At 41.6% G+C, this 16,857-nt stretch overlaps 1 protein-coding gene across 13 annotated transcripts in view; it reads left to right on the top strand.

Moving 5' to 3' along the window:
- The window catches only part of RNLS (renalase, FAD dependent amine oxidase), a 367,960-nt gene that overhangs the window by 32,842 nt on the left and 318,261 nt on the right, over positions 1–16,857 (top strand). Inside the window, exon 6 of one of the 13 annotated variants that reach the window (XM_045039891.1) lies at positions 1,916–3,323. The exons of the other annotated variants lie outside the window; for them this stretch is intronic. Within the exon in view, the coding sequence (XP_044895826.1) occupies positions 1,916–2,304 (389 nt within the window). The 3' untranslated portion in view covers positions 2,305–3,323. Of the gene's footprint in view, positions 1–1,915; positions 3,324–16,857 lie in introns of those variants that run through there. 13 annotated transcript variants of the gene reach the window in all.

The following is a 16,857-nucleotide window of genomic DNA, read 5'->3' as shown; positions in this document are numbered from 1 at the left end:
AGTTTCAAAATGCTGATATTTTGGAAATGTCTTTACTTGAACCCAGAGAAAATCTTTTTCATCCACAGTCGTTTCACTTAGCATGTTGCAAGGATGTGCCTGTGAGTAAGTTTTGTAAGACCCCACTGATTCTTTGAAGAGAAGCGTGCTCTCCAAATTCATAAAGTTCCCTCTAGCAAACCAGGACGAACGCACAGAGGCCAGGACAGGCACATGGAAACACTTTCCTGTGTACTTCCCCTTGGAGCTCAGTGACCTTGGATCGGGCGGGAGCGTGTTCTTTAAGTTAGTGCTATGGCAAATCAATGTGAGAAGAGAAAAGGATTTAAAAGTAAATAGGAGAAGGAAGTCTCGAACTACGGACGTAACATCTCTGGAGATTGTCTCCAGGGGTTGATATCCCCTTTAGGACCATGGCTTCAGAATAATGATGGAAAAGTTCACGTGCCCCCCACCTTTCATCCCCAGCACACCAGTGTGCACAGACACATGCCATCAATTTAGCCCAGCGTGTGTTGGATGTCCGTTGTTGGCACACCACAATCCACCCATAATTCTTTCCTTGTCGTTCCCATGGGGCAGTCTGTTGTCTAAGCATCGTTTTGGTTTCTGGGTAAGAAATCACTTTAGGATTTGAAAGCTCTTGTTGCCTTTGAAGTGACACTGTTGGATTTTCTAACATTTATTATGCAGAAATTGTATTTAGCCTGCCTGCTAATAAGTTTATGGCTAGTTAAGAAAGATTTTGAACATTTCTTGCCTGGATAATTTCTTGTTTAATCATTGACATATGATATAAGTTTTCTGAATCATGGATTAGATTGCGACATTTCTATTTATCCCTAACATGAAGCCAAAAATTGGCTATTTTTAACCGATATCATTATCAGAAACATTTTTTTCAGTGGTAGTGTTCATTGACTTATTCATTGTTTCTTATATGAAAGTAAAAAAAACACAATGTCTATTTGCAATTAGCACAAAGGGTACAGCTTAATTCTCTTACTTAATTGTGCTCAACATAAATCAGTGAGCTCTGTCTCTATTTCAACCATTCAGCGCTTGTAAAGTCACCATTATTTATTTTAGAATTTTATAATTTTCATTTTTGGTTCAAGTGATGAAAAGACCAGCGAGGCATTTTTTTTCCTTTTTATAATAATTTAAAGTGTTCTGAATAAGCGACAGTGCCGGAATACTCTTTTGCATTTACAAATGACTTTATAATAAGATAAATATAGAAAGTGAATATAGAGTTTTATCTATTAATGTTAATAGGCCACAGGCAGTCAAATATACTTACAATAGTTAGAGAATTAGGTAGGTTTGGATTTTTGTTTTCATTCTCAGTGTGCAAGTAATTGCAGAATTCTCCTGCCATTAAAATATGTAAATATTGAATGTATTTTACATTCTGAATAATTACTTTTCAGCAGCATTGTATATGCCAGACATGTATTTTTTTTCTCAATACCACCTACAAATTTAGGACACTTCATTTCACATGAGCATATACATAATTTTTTATATAATGATTACTTACTGAATGAAAGAACAGGTGATTCAAATTCTTGAAATACCTTGGAATGACTATCTTAGTTAACTTCTATTGTTCATTAGTGCTGCCGATAAAGAAAATGTTTTTACTTAAAATTTCCAACTAATCAGAGTGCATCCATTTGGATATTTTCCCCTGAAACAGCAAGTCTCACACTGTTTCTAGTTAGAGATAGATACAGAGAGATGTATCACGGCAGAAACTGACACAGAATGGTATCTTTCGACAGAATGAACTTGCTGGGAACTTGACTGTCAGCTCTTTAACACAAGAGCTGTATAATGACGGACTGTGCTGTTCAGTCTGTGTTGACGTTACTTTCTCCTTTTTACTAAAGTCTTTCTGTGTTTCTTTCAGTTTGGGGTCAGTATTCTAGAACAGTGAAGATAAAAAGTTCAGGAGAAGACACGGGGAACTCCTTAGTGATTTATCCCATTGAAAATACAGATGGCGTTGGGGAGATTGTGGCCTTGGGAAGCAGCGAGTCCAGGGGAGAGGCTGCCGCTGAGCTCTGGGCTTCTCCAGGCGGTGCTGCGACCCAGGGGACATTATCGGACTGGCTGCCGATGGTGGGGACCCACACAGCAGAAGCGTCCAGGGTAACGCACCCTCAGGGTTACCGTCATTCTCAAACGACCGCCAAATGGGATCATTCTGGGGATGCCTGGGTCATCGGACCGGAAGGTTCATTCTGCTTTCTATATCGTCCAACACAGGCAGCATACCATCTTTCAAACTTTTATTGAAACAAACAAAAAGAAAACTCTGTCTTCTATATAAGAGCATTCTTCGCAACACGGTCTTTCCCACCCCAGTCGTGAAAGACTGGAAGTCACCATTCCATCTCAGTGCACTTACAGAGTCCCCTAGAGTGGGCCATACGTCACTCAGGCGCCCGGGCTGTTTGTTATTTCGGAATCAGGCAATGCCGAACATCCTCCTCTTCTCAGACTTGTCATCTCTGGGCTGTGCTTGACATTTTAAATTGAAGTCACGTTTGGATTGTCCGAATGCAGAGGTACCCTGGAAATGGTTCTGGAAAGTCAGAACCTTTAGTGGGATAGCCCAATAGCCCCAGGTATTGCCCGACCCCAGATTCGCCAAACTTTTCTCCAAGGTGTTAGGAGAATAAGAGGGGCACATGAGGAGAGGGCTGAAGAGTAAGTGTACGCAGGGGAGAAGACAGGCAAATTGTCATCCTTTGCACTGGTGGAAATTGGAGGTGGGAAGAAATGAAATGCAGGAGAGTGCACCACAGTGCATTTGTCCCTGACACAGACCAGCCCCACAGGACAAACACATGTAGCTGTTTGCCCTTCTTGATCCATCGGGAACTTTCTAATGAGACAAACAGAAGGATATAGAGAAATCCTATTTCTCTGACTGAAAAAGAGAAAGGAGAAACATGAATAGCTAACATTTAAATAGCGCTCGCCATTAACCAGGCCCTCTCCAAAATGTTTGAAGTGTATTAACCAATTCAAACCAGCCTCTATCCTAACAGTATTGTCCCTGTTTGCACGATGCAGCTGAAGTACAGAGAAGTTAGGTAACTTGCCCAAGGTCGTAGAGCTTGTAAGTGACTGAGCCTGCACGAGGCTTCCCATCCAGGCTGTCCGGCCGCACATGGGTGTGCCTTGAATTTTTCAGACTTAACAGAAAACAAATATTTTGAGGATAACATCTGAATAATCATTTTATTAACAGCCATAACTTTGTAAAAAAAATGCTTATGTATTTTCGAGAGAGAGAAAGCACAAGAAGGGAGGGGCAAAGAGAGAGGGAGAGAGAGTCCCAAGCAGGCTCCATGCTGTCAGTGCAGAGCCGGACTTGGGGCTCGATCCCATGAACCACAAGATCATGACCTGAGCCAAAACCAAGACTCAGAGGCTTAACTCACTGAGCCACCTGGGTGCCCTTATCATCCATAACTTTATCCATTCAGAAGCAAAACTTTTACGGTAGGGCAGACACGTGCTTTTTGGTCATCCAGATTTTTCTTGTAATCAGTTGTCCACTTGGCAAGTGAGAAGAGAGAGACCCCAGGGGGAATGACCGAGAGGGTGCAGGAAGGGAGTGCAGGAGGCGCAGGAGGCAGAGGGGTGAGGGTGGGGGACCTCTGGCAGCCACACTGGGTCATCAGGGAGCATAAGAAGTTAGGCTGGAAATATTGAGCAAAGGATTGTATCTGACACATGAGGACAAAGGGAGAGGCAAGGGGTTGGGGTCAATGGAAACAAGTCCACCTCTTTAAAAGCACAGTCAGGGAACACTCCTCCTGGGGTGTTGTCTGTGTCACCAGCTAGACCTTGGCCAGATTTGGGGGCAGCTGTCTTCACTGTTGTGTCTGTTGTGCACTAGGAAAAGGATGGTTTTCTATCACTCAAGAGAGAGATACTTGTGAGTCCTATGAGCGCCCAGAGCATGTTTATTATATTTTGTGATTACGGTTGGAGACGCTGCTTTATCTTATTTCTTGTAAGACTCAGAGGGAAGCCTTCCAAGGGCTTTACTGCTCTCGGCTCCCTTCGTAATCAAATATGCTTCTTCAGCAATAATTTTAGCATCTAGTATCACGTTCGGGCCTCTGGCAGCCGGGCAGGCTTACAGCTGTGACATCGCTCGAGCTTTGCACACCGTCCTGCAGGGCTGTCTGGTGCTCCTGATAATAGGTTCTAAATGCGCAGCTGATTTATGCTGCCTGGAATCGTCCCATCTCTTCCTAGCAAGTGAATTCGGCAAATGAATCGTTTAACCTTTCCAGCCCCCGTGTTCAAGCCTCACCGTGAGGTCATTGGGGTCACACCGAGTTTGACAGAAGAAAGTTTGGGCTGGGATTGTGAATGTCACCCTCTCCGGAAGAGGTGCCTGTTGTCATTTCAGATGAAGAAATGAAAACAAAGAAAAGCATATTTTCCCAAGCGTGCTGAGTCTACAGCGGGAGCAAAAGCGGAGATCCAGACTCCTCGTCCCCGGTCACACGCTTGGCCCCGTGGGCTTTCTTCTCTTCTCACCACGGCTCAGAATGGTGGCGCTCAAGTTCAGCCTCACGCTTAGGTGGTGGGAGCTGATTTCAAGACACTAGGTTTAAGGACTTGGGTGGGGGAGGGGGGGGCCAGTCAAGGGGGTCGGCATCAGTCCGATGTGCTAGCTCTCCCTTCACTGTGACCTTGAATGTTTATATCACAGGGATCTATCTGTCTTTAAACAAGCCTTGTAATTAAGCAGAAACTCAGCGGAAGGAGACTCTGACGGTCACATGACTGGTCCCCCAAGCAAAACGCAAAGGTGTCTCCCTGCTCTTTGGCCCCCCCTGCTCTCAGAAAAGCCTCATCATGTCCTTGGAGCTGGCTGTGGAGGGTTCCATGTAATACCCTGACCCCCCTTACCCCCTGCCCCTGCTCCATCGTTGGGTGAGGCTTTCTCCTTCATAAAGAATCTTCAAATAAACATCATAGGCAGGAAGTCCTTGTTAGTTCCCCATGTTGACTCAGAGTGGCACAAGAATATTTCTCCTTGCCTCAGGGGTCAACGTGACCCAAGCCCAGATTTGACCAGAATACAGACATAAATTTTAAGGCTAACGAAGGAGCTGTTGTTAGGGTCGGTTGGCTTCTGAAGCTTAAGAAGGTTAGAATTCTTTCTTTTACAGACATAATTTTCCTGCCTTGGTTTCCTGTGTACTGTAGTACAATATGTTCTCAAGTCTAATTCTTGGAACGGTCCCGAAGGTTCATGTGCTTCTTATTTTGTTGCTACTTGTCAAAGGCCAAAGGGGTTGAATGTGTCAGACACATTGGGTCATTTGCATAACGTACTACATAGTAATAAGAACAGGGTATGTAGAAATTGGAGGATATGTTTCATCTTGTTTCAGCATTTAACTTCGGATCACGGCCAAGTGTCTGTTTTCATTGAGAAAAGCAAGAATCCGCCAAAAATCAACATGGAGCAAGTGAATTACATCATGAGGAAAAAGAGTGAAGATGTGTGAGCGAAGAAGACACACTGTTCCACTCAGTTGTTATTGGAGCAGCCTTGTTTTTAAAAAGTCTTAAACTTCTCATTGCAATTTGGAAAACTCTTAGAGAATTCAGTTTACGGATTGATGTATATTGCATTCCGAAACTGCTCACAAAGTGTTAGTATTTCCTTTCCGTGTAATAGAGATGCTCGTGAGGCAGTTTTCAGGCAGCAGCCTTGTCGTGGGGGACAACCCCCTGATTTTGAACTATATTACAAAGCTATAGTAATTAAAACCATATGGTACGGGCATAAAACCAGACATATAGATCAACGGAACAGAATAGAGTGCCCAGAAATGAACTCACAGTATATGCTCAATTCATTTATGGCAAAGGAACCAAGAATATACAGTGGGGGAAAAGACAGTTTTATAATAAATGGTGCTGGGAAAGACTGGACAGCCACATGCACAAGAATGAAACTAGACCCCTATCTTACACTGTCCACACAAAATTAATTCAGAATAAAGACTTGAACATAAAACCTGAAGCCATAAAACTCCTAGAAGAAAACATAAGAGGTGAGCTCCTTGACAAAGATCTTGGTGATGAGGTTTTGAATCTGACACCCAAAAGCAAAAGCAACAGAAGCAAAAATCAGCAGGTGGGGCTAGCTCACACTGAAAACCTTCTGCACAGCAAAGGAAACCATCACCAAAACGAAAAGGCAGCCTACGGAATGGGAGAAGATACCTGCAAGCCATGGGTCCGATAAGGGGTTGATATCCAAAGTATATGATGCACTTGTACAACTCAACAGCAACATAAAACATTTCAGTTTAAAAACGGACAGAAGATCTAGGGGCGTCTGGGTGGCTCATTTGGTTGAGTGTCTGACTCTAATTTCTGCTCAGGTCATGATCCCAGGGTTGTGGGCTCAAGCCCCACGTCAGGCTCCGTGCCAAGCGTGGAGTCTGCTTAAGATTCTGTCTGCCCCTTGCCCCTGCTTGTGTGTGTGAGCCCTCTATCTCTAAAATAAAAATGCAAAATACAAAATAAAGTAAATAAAAACGGGCGGAAGATCTAAATATTTTTCCAGAGAAGGCGTACATGAAAAGCTGCTGGACGTCGTGAATCAGCAGGGAAATGCAAATCAAAATCACAAGGAGATATTCACCGAACACCTGTTAGAACGGCTATTCTCAAAAAGACAGGAAATAACAAGTATTAGTGGGGATGTGGAGAAAAGGGAACCCTTGTACACTGTTGCTGAGAAAGTAAATTTGGGCTCCAGAGAACAGTATGGAGGGTCCTCAAAAAATTAAAAATAGAATTATCATATGATGCAACAATTCTATTCCTGAGTATTTTTCCAAAGAAAATGAAACCACTAATTCAAAAATATATTTGCATCCTTATGTTGATTGCAGTATTATTTATATATATTATTTATATGTTATGTATATTAATATATATTTATATTGTTTACATATTTATGTATTATTTATATATATTATTTGCATATTTATATATATATATATGGAAACAATCCAAGTATCCATTGACAGATGGATCAAGAAGATGTACGTGTATATATATATATATGTATGTATACATATATACATGTATATAAGTATATACATGTATATATGTATATATATGTATATACACATTATATAAAACATACATACACAATGAAATATTACTCAGCCATTAAAAAGAATGAGATCTTGACATTTACGACAATATAGTTGAAACTTGAGAATATTATACAAAGTGAGCTAAGTCAGACAGAGAAAGGCAAATACTATATAAACTTATATGTGAATCTTAAAAAAAAAAAGGCAAGCTCATAGATACAGAGATCAGATTAGTGGCTGCCAGAGGCAGGAGGTTGTGGGGTGGTGACAGACATGGGTGAAGGGGGTCAAAAGGTAAGAAAAAAATGCAGTTGACAGAAAACAGGCATAGAAATCTATGTGTAGAGAAAAGAAAATGTGTATTCTTGAGAGAATTCCTCTGGAAATTTCTACTTATTATACAATTCTCAAAATATTCTCTTGAAATTTTTGGAGAGTTTTTTTGAAAAGATAAAATTATTGTCCACTCTCTTAAATAAACTAGAACAAAATATTTTTTTTGCAACTACATAAAAATGGGTTTGGGAATTTGGGGCCACCCTGGAAAAATTCTTCACATCGCTGTTGTAATCACACATTCTTTTAGGTACACACCTACTTCTCTAACCATGGCCTGAACAATTTGTGACTCTTCTCAAACTATTTTCCACTGTCACAGGAAAAAGGTTTGCTGTCCTTGCAGATATTCAGAAGAATGAGCTGCGTTCCCTAAGAAAAGCAATTCCAGAAGGGAACTCCTCACCATGTTTAGAATCACGGTAACAGCTCTGGTATAACAGCATCACTTGTGAAACAGCACAACTGTCTGGATGTCTTCGTTCTTACGTATTTGTTGAAAAAATGTAATAGTTACAGTGACATGTGCTGCGATAGTGAGGTAGTGGACGCCTTGTTTTAGAAATTTTCACCACTCTGACCCCGAAAACAATTGCCGTTAATAGCTTATGACATGCTTGTCTTTGACTTTTGGAGAAATAGGTGATCTTGTAAGTTTCCAGGAGCCATGATAGCATAACCAGCATAGTTATTCCCCAGGCATTTTTGAAAACGACATCTTTCAGTAGTAAGGGCATGTTAATAAAGTAAGACTTCCCAAAATAGGAAAAACTATTATATTTGAAAAGCAGATGATTACTTGAAATATTTCTTATCACAATATAAATTTTATAGTTGAAATTATATTGACTCATCTTTGTTAGTTTGAGGCTTGTATTATTTCTTTTTAATTTTTTATTTTTTTTTAATTTTTTTTTTAATTTTTTTTTTCAACGTTTATTTTTGGGACAGAGAGAGACAGAGCATGAACGGGGGAGGGGCAGAGAGAGGGAGACACAGAATCGGAAACAGGCTCCAGGCTCTGAGCCATCAGCCCAGAGCCTGATGCGGGGCTCGAACTCATGGACCACGAGATTGTGACCTGGCTGAAGTCGGACGCTTAACCGACTGCGCCACCCAGGCGCCCCATCTTTTTAATTTTTTAAACATGTATTCATTTTTGAGAGACGGAGTGAGACAGAGTGTGAGTAGGGGAGGGGCAGACAGAGAGAGGGACACGGAATCTGAAGCAGGCTCCAGTCTCTGAGCTGTCAGCACAGAGCCCAAAACAGGGCTCGAACTCATGGATGGCGAGATCACGACCTGAGCTGAAGTCAGATGCTTAACCGACTGAGCCACCCAGGCACCCTGAGGCTTGTATTATTAAAGTGACAACACAGTATTTTGTTCATGAACGGTGGTTACAAATCTGCCGATAGAATAAATGAATGTGAATATTGAAAAATTCGATCACGAATGCTTGATGCGTTACCGTATAGCTTGATGGAGTGCTCAAAAATAAATACAGATGTGCCTTCATCAATATTTTGAATGATTTAACTTTTACACACGTTACATTGGCCCTGAAGTTATGAACCTGAAGTTAGACTCAAGAAAGCATCAGATATGTCCACGTTACAAAAGCAAGTTAGATATTTACAGAAGTTAACTCATTCAACACATTACCGAGTAACTACCGTGGTTCCATTTGATGTACTAGATGTCAAGGAAAACGTAGCAGGGAAACCGCATCCTTACTGCTTGGAGCTTACACTCTAGTGACTGGAAGGCTCCAGAAGGAAGACACCGACCCAGGAATCTTTGTATTCCATGGAAGTGTTCTCATTCCAGATCTCTGCATTCTGTTTTCTGCTTTGAAGTGTGATGAATTTGGACCCATGGTCTCCAGAGTCCTGTGACATTAGAATATAAGCCAGGATCTTCTGAATTCTCCTTTGTTCTTAAACGATACAATCCCTCCCACCCCCAAATCTTAGTATTTCCAATACGTACTATTATATGTGAGTACTCTGTGTGAAAGCATTTTGTGAACTATACAATCTGTTCACTCCAAGTTAGTGTTACTATTCAACAAGAAGACATCTGAGCTATATCTCCACAAAGGACCACGTAGACTCACACAATTATGCAGAGAATACAACAGCTAATCTGAAGGTCTTTTCTCCCCCCCTCTCAAAAACCGGAGTTGCTCTTGCCTGAATTAGCTGGTTAATTTATCAACTGTCCACCTCGCTTAGTCTTTGTAGAAACAGTTTCTAAATCCCTTCAAACTGTAGTTTATGTTCACGATGGTTTAGAGCTTATGTTTTCTGGCGGCCACGGAATGTGTCACCCCATTAGAGAGAGACTCAATATTGTTTATGGAAACAGGGAACAAAATGAAGTCATAAATCTGGAAGACACCCTATTTGGCCACTGCCTTTTGGGGAGAAGTAAGTCCAAATAATTAAAAAAAAAAAAAAAGGGCCAGTTAACTTTTTTTCTTAAACATTTCCCAGCCAGGGCGTGTTATAACCTAACACAGTAACCTAAGTCAGCAGTCATGTGTGTTTTCTTAAGTAGGTTCCTTGTAGAAAACTGGAACAAAGGACATGACAGGATAATGTCTCAAACTGTCCCCTAAATCTTTCTCAATTTTTCTATTGTTTTGCTTCTATTTTAAATGCCTCGGGGCGCCTGGGTGGCGCAGTCGGTTAAGCGTCCGACTTCAGCCAGGTCACGATCTCGCGGTCCGTGAGTTCGAGCCCTGCGTCGGGCTCTGGGCTGACGGCTCGGAGCCTGGAGCCTGTTTCCGATTCTGTGTCTCCCTCTCTCTCTGCCCCTCCCCCGTTCATGCTCTCTCTCTCTCTGTCCCCAAAATAAATAAAAGTTGAAAAAAAAATTTTTTTAAATGCCTCAACCCATAGGAAAGCCCTCTTAACTGTGCAATTGAAAACACCCCAAGTGAGCCTGCTCCAAACTCAGGAAAGAAAAATCAGATTTCACACTAGGAATGAAGTACTTTATTATTTCTTTCACGTTCTGCTTCCTTTACACTTTTCGGGAAGCATCTCTAAAGGCGGGCATGGCAAGAGATTTCGAGGAGAGGCACCATGGCAGAAATGTCTTTTCTAAGGGTTAATGAGGTCACGTTGTTTGTTATATTTTTTGAGGTCTTAGAATACTTGTGCATTTTTTTATTCTGATGACAAAGTGCAGCTGTTTCTAGTCAACCCCTTTTAAATAAAGTTCTTCCTTTGCGCATCCGTTGCAAAATCAGCAAACTTCTGGGCCCAGAGTGAATCTTCCCCTGTGTGCATGCCAGAGACTTTATTGTTTGTGGGAGTTAATCTCCAGGTTAATCTCCAAAGATGGACTTTTTTTTTCCCCCAGTTGGACTCACATATAAGTAAATAAAGTCCCCATCTGGATCTCTGCATCTGAGGCTTGTTTTGAATTCATATATAAATTCCTCAAGTCCACACAATTGTGCTATGTGAACCATCTCTGCACATGAATTATATTTTTCCACTGTTAAAATTCTCAAGTGACTCAACAAGTATGTCATTCTTTTCTCTTCCAGGGTCCCCCTCGGGACCCTAGATTTGGAAGGAGTTCACTTATAACATTGCCATCATGAGCACCACCTTTCCCCCTGCCTTTTGTTTTCACTTTTATTGAAATATCCGTATAGAAAGATGCACAAGTATTAAGGAAACATCTTGATGAGTTTTGGCAAATCAAACATACACCCATAGAGCCGGTGCCCCTGCCAAGAAATGAGACACGCTAGTGCCCTGAGATGGCCCCTGCTAACAGTCCTTTCCAGTCGCTGACCCTCCCGCCCTCCAGCAGCCATTTGCCTGACTCCTAGCGGCATAGATTTTTTTCTTGCCAGTTACAGGCATTCCGTGTAAATGGAATTCCATTTACATTCCATTCCATGGAAATGGAATCAAACAGTAGATGCTCTTTAGTGTTTAGGTTCTTTCACTTGCTGTTTTTTTGGTGAGTGTTATCTTCTTGATACGTGGAGTTAAAATTGGTTATTTTTTCTCTTACTGCTGTGTAGAATTAGGTTGTATAGATGTTACGTTGTATAGACATAGCGCATTTCATCCATTTCATGTTCATGGGCGTTTGAGTAGTTTTCTAGATGGTGCTGTGATAGATAGTGCTCCTGTGAGCATTCTTGTGCGTTCCCCTTGGTGAGCAATTTGCCCACATTTGTCTTGGATGTATACACAGGGGTCATCAACGTATTCTAGTTTTTTAATTTTAGTTTATGTTTTTCCAGGTATTCTTTTTTTATTTTACGTTTATTTATTTTGAGAGAGAGACAGGTCAAGAGGGAGAGAGAGAATCCCAAGCACTATCTGTGTGGAGCCCAACACGGGGCTTGAACGCACGAACAGTGAGGTCATTCCCTGAGCCCAAACCAAGAGTTGGAGGCTTAACCAATTGAGCCACTTAGGCGGCCCTGTTTTTTCAATTTTATTGATGAAAAACTTACATTACTGAGAATTTCTCATCAGCCAGAGTTACTGTGTTGAGTTCATATCATTCGTTTTCTAAATTGTAGAAACTCAACATTTTAATTCGCCAGGCTGCCTGCCCTCTTGGTTTCAATCAAGCCAGTTCCTTTTCCGCCCTGCGCGCCGTCCTCCGCTTGCCCTGCATACGTGTGCACGCTGCACACTCATTCTTACTCTTTCCTCCTTGCTTGTATTTTTGTCTCCTGGAATGGTCTAGTAATAACACCGATAGTAACAAGTAACAACGGCAACCGTGCACTGAGCACTGACCGTGTGAAGAAAGTGACGATACTTTTTACATACTTGACTCCCGCATTATTCTCATGTTGTGCAAATATTACTGTCCCAGTTGACCAATACTTTTTAATTGGGATGCTTATGATGTACATGTACCAAAAAAGAACCGAGAATAATATATAGTTACCCCTGAGAGACCCAGCTCTCAGATTTGATTAATGTTGAAAATCTGTCATTTTGCCTCCATGTTTTTCTCTATCAGGGCCCCCGCCCGAGTCAGTCAGGATCAGTCGCCTCTGCAGCCGATGCTTTTAGTAACCTCTCGACATCTTGTCCATTGGAGAAGGGATGTTATTGTTCGTTATTTCTTGTAATGGTAGTATGGAATGCCAGCCGGGTGTGGGCCCCTCCCCCAAGCGTGTGCCATCTCATATTTTATACGTGAGGATGTCCACATCCAGAGGGGTGACCGGTGGAGGGCCACGTGGCAAGCAAATTTCAACCTCTTCTGTTAGTTCTCTGATACAACCGGTCTCTTAAAGTCCGCTTCGATGACCTCATCATCGCAGGTAAACCTTCTCTCCTTACGTCAGTGCCTCCTGAGGCTCTTCTGCCCTTGCTGCTCTGGACCCGAATGCCTCTTGGTTTCTCTCCCACTGTGATCGTGCTTTCTCTCTTCTTTGTTGGTGGCCCTTCCGCTTCCTCCTAAAACATAGGCAGGACTCAAGGCTGTGTCTTCTGTGCTGTCTCTGTTAGCGGTTTCATTTACTCGTGGGCTTTCTGTGTGGAAGACCCCAAATCTTCATTTTTAGCCCTGATTTCTCCTTCATGACTTCGACCCAGGGCTCAGGCTACTCATGGAGGGTTCCCCTTGTGCAAAGCTAATTTCGACGTCTTCTCTCCTCACCAAACCTGCGCCTGCCCTTATGTCCAGTGCGGGGTCACCCCATCGCTTTGTCATTCTCTCCTCGTGACCCCATGCGTCGTCGAACTCTTGCCTACACTTCCATAGAAGCTTCGTAAGGGACCTTCCCTGTCCCTCGTTTCTACCCATCCTCACAACTGACCTTTCACTCTTCCGTGCAAATAAACTTTGAGGGGTTCCCCAGTGCATGCCAACTAAAATGGGCCCATTAGTGCCTTATCTGATTTCAACTGATCTTTCAAGTCAAATTAATCTATTTTTTCCTCCTGGTATGGCTACACTTTCCCATTTCGGAATCTTTTCCCAATGCTGTTTCTTTCTCTAGAAAGCATTTCCTCCTTTCTGTGAAAACCCGGTTCATCCTCCAAGGCCCCACTTCCTTGTATCCTTTCTTTGTATCCTCAACCAAAAATAATACTTGGTGGTCTTTTTTTAATCAGGGATGATTGATGCCAGAGGAACAGGCCAGTCCAAGGGAAGCCACTTCAAACAGGGAATGGGACCAGAATTTTATACGAGGCAAAAATAAGGGGGTTGATTTGGGGCTTTAACTTGAAAACATACTCCAGAATTATAAGTTATAAACTTATTTTCCTTATAATTGATAACATTTGGGTTCTAATTGAAGTTATGTGTTAATTCTTGGAAAGTGCAAAGAGCGACCAAGGTATTTGTTGATTTTTTGGCATGAGTTTCTGACAATTCTAAAATGATTCAGTCACATTGATTTTGACTTTTGCAGCACAAATATAAATGATTTTTTAAAAACTCCGGAAACTCAGTTTTATTTAGAGCATTTTACTTTAATTTGATTTTTAAAACACCATGTCGGGGCACCTGGGTGGCTCAGTTGGTTAAATGTCCTACTCTCGATTTTGGCTCAGGTCATGATCTCACACACAGTTCATGGGTTCGAGCTCCACATCGGGCTCTGTGCTGACAGTGCAGAGCCTGCTTGGGATTCTCTTTCTCTCTCCGCCCTCTCCTGCTCGTGCTGTCTCTCTCTTTCAAAAATAAATAAATAAGCGTTAAAAAAAAAAAAAGTAAGTAAAAAGCACCATGTCAATCCCTTATCACTTGTTTAATTACTTGTGTTCTCTCTACCATATTGTCACTTATGAGTGTCTTTGCATGGAGTTTGAGTGGTTCTTCCCTGTTTCCACTTTCACTGAACTTTATGCAATTATGCAGATATTTCTATACTCTCTTTTGGCAATAGGTTACCATTGATGTAATCATTAAACAACTTGTGAGACTTTCTGTGATTACTTAACACTTTTCCTTAGGTTTTCTCTGGTGTTTACCGTTGTCCGAGTGTTTGAGTACTGTCTGTTCCACAGGTGTTAGTTAAGTTTCTTGCAAGGCAAGACTCATGCCTTGTTCGTTTTTGTACCTGTGTCTGAATCCATGGAAATGTCTTGTACATAATAAATATTTAATAAGTATTTGTTGAATTCTGTCTTCTGTTGGTTCCTCAGTAGAGCCAATCCTTGCCTTTGGCTGAATTCCATCGTCGGAAACAATACTGTAAAACTAGTTTATAGAAAAATGGATCATCTCTTTTTTATATGAGAGCAGTGCATTAATACGGTGTCGCGTTCCACATCAGAGACTCAATTTCAGATATAACCAATCGTGTATCCTGAAAGATATGATAACTAAAATCTTCTCTGAAAACTTAAGTAAAACCTGTATTCCAATCTTATAAAATGCTTATTGGCTTATCATGTATAATGATTACTTGTGTGTTACAATGTGTACATAAAATGAAAAGGTATAAACCAGACTATTTAACCTAAGCGTAAAGGCTGACGTAAACATCAGTTAAGATTCTAATTGACAACATTCTCTTCTCCGTCCAAAACTTAGAAGGGGCTTTGGAAAATGATTTTAATAACCCGATTCTTTTTAAAAATCTCACTGGAGGATGCCTTAAGCAGATTACTTCATTTACTCCTAAGTAAGTAGAGTTTGGGTTTGGGAGAAGTGGACAATTCTGTTGACCTTAGCTTTGCCTCATCTTATTTTAGGGGTTACCTCAGTACCTGTCTGAGGATGTGATAATGGTTTTGTTTCTACCACTAAGAGCTGAGCTAACATTTTCCCCAGTCACCCTCTCTTTATCCAACTTAAAGCCATTCAGTCTGAGAACAAATAAATTCTACACAAGAGCAAAGAGTAGTTACGTCATTCTACCTGATGTTTAGTCATGAGAATACTTCACACACCATTGGGAAACCATTAAAACTATTACCAGGTCATTGGAATGGGCATTTTAAAGGGAATTTCTGGAAGAAGATAATGCCCTGAGTTAGCACGTGCTGTTGTACACAAATCAGTGAAGTGGCCAAAATTCAAGAATGGTGGGAAATACGTGGCTGTGATGGAGTAGCGTGGCGATCTGTGAAGCAGTTTGTGGTCACGCGCACCTGCATCGCTAACATCTGGCTAGGGAAACAAAGACTCGCCTCCATAACTCGAATGTCCTTGCTCTCTCTTATAAAGCTTTTATCTGGACTCAGTAGAATTACAGTGTACCTTATCTGATGTGGGTAAATAAAGTATTCTGATAAATATAATTTGTGGTCCAATTAAAATAGACAACTTATCCAAAAGATGAGTTCGTAAACCATTTTCTCATACTTCTCTTTCTCTTCAGCACCCAAATATCCTTTTGCCGTCGGGTTTCTCTTTGTCGCCCTAGCAAGGCCTATTAACTTGCAGGGCCCTTAATAAAGAGGGCTGCCTTCTGATGTATCTCTCAATCCCTCCATGTAATCGTGACAACTGAAATCAGACGCTGTTCTCTGTTCCTCTCCAGTTGTAACGTGGTATTTCCTTCACTTTCCTTTAGCTGGGCCAGGTGTTGGCACCAGGGACTTCAGGAGCATTTATCAAGAAACATTTGCTCCGTTCGACCCAAATACCACAAGACAGCCTCATCTTTTCTTTAACCTTTACAGCTCTCAAAAACAGAATGGTGCCCAGGCCGGCACAGTTGATCTCATTTTGTTGAATTTGAATGCAGGTCCAGTTACTCTCAAGCAACTTAAGATTTCTTGGTTCTTTTTAATGTTGATTTATTTTGAGGGGGGGGTGGGGGGCAGAGGATCCAAAGCGGGCCCTGCGCTGACAGCAAGCCTGATGCTCATGAACTGTGAGATCACGACCTGAGCTGACGTCGGATGCTCGACCGACTGAGCCACCCAGGCGCCCCTAGCAATTTAGTTTGACAGTTTAAAAGAAAATCTTCAGAGTGTTATTATTGACTCAAAAACATCAAGCCTCTACAAGTATGAGGCACTGTATGAGGATACAAAGTCAGACCTGTTTGCAGCCTTCGAGCTCATGCTTTGATGGAAGGGAGGTGCATGTATGTTGTCTTCACCACGTGTAACCAGAACTCGACACATAGTATATATGTTTGTTTTGTTGTATGTTAAAATCCGTTGATAGTAATATTATGTTTGCCTATCTTGCCTGCCTTTGCATAGGTTTTGAGGGCTGGGGCTTTGTCTTATTCACACAAGTGTATTCCAAGTCATGTACTTAATCCAGACATTTTCGGTCTTCCCATCAAACTTTTTTTTCAGTGAATTCTCATTGGAAACAATTTATTAGAGAGTGAACCAACATGCATTTCTGGAAACCATATGTTATCTCATTAGGCTTCTTTGATGAC

The sequence above is a fragment of the Felis catus genome, chromosome D2, assembly GCF_018350175.1.
Source record: "Felis catus isolate Fca126 chromosome D2, F.catus_Fca126_mat1.0, whole genome shotgun sequence".
In the NCBI taxonomy this organism is placed as follows: domain Eukaryota; kingdom Metazoa; phylum Chordata; class Mammalia; order Carnivora; family Felidae; genus Felis; species Felis catus.
This window is presented reverse-complemented; position numbering and strand designations above follow the sequence as displayed.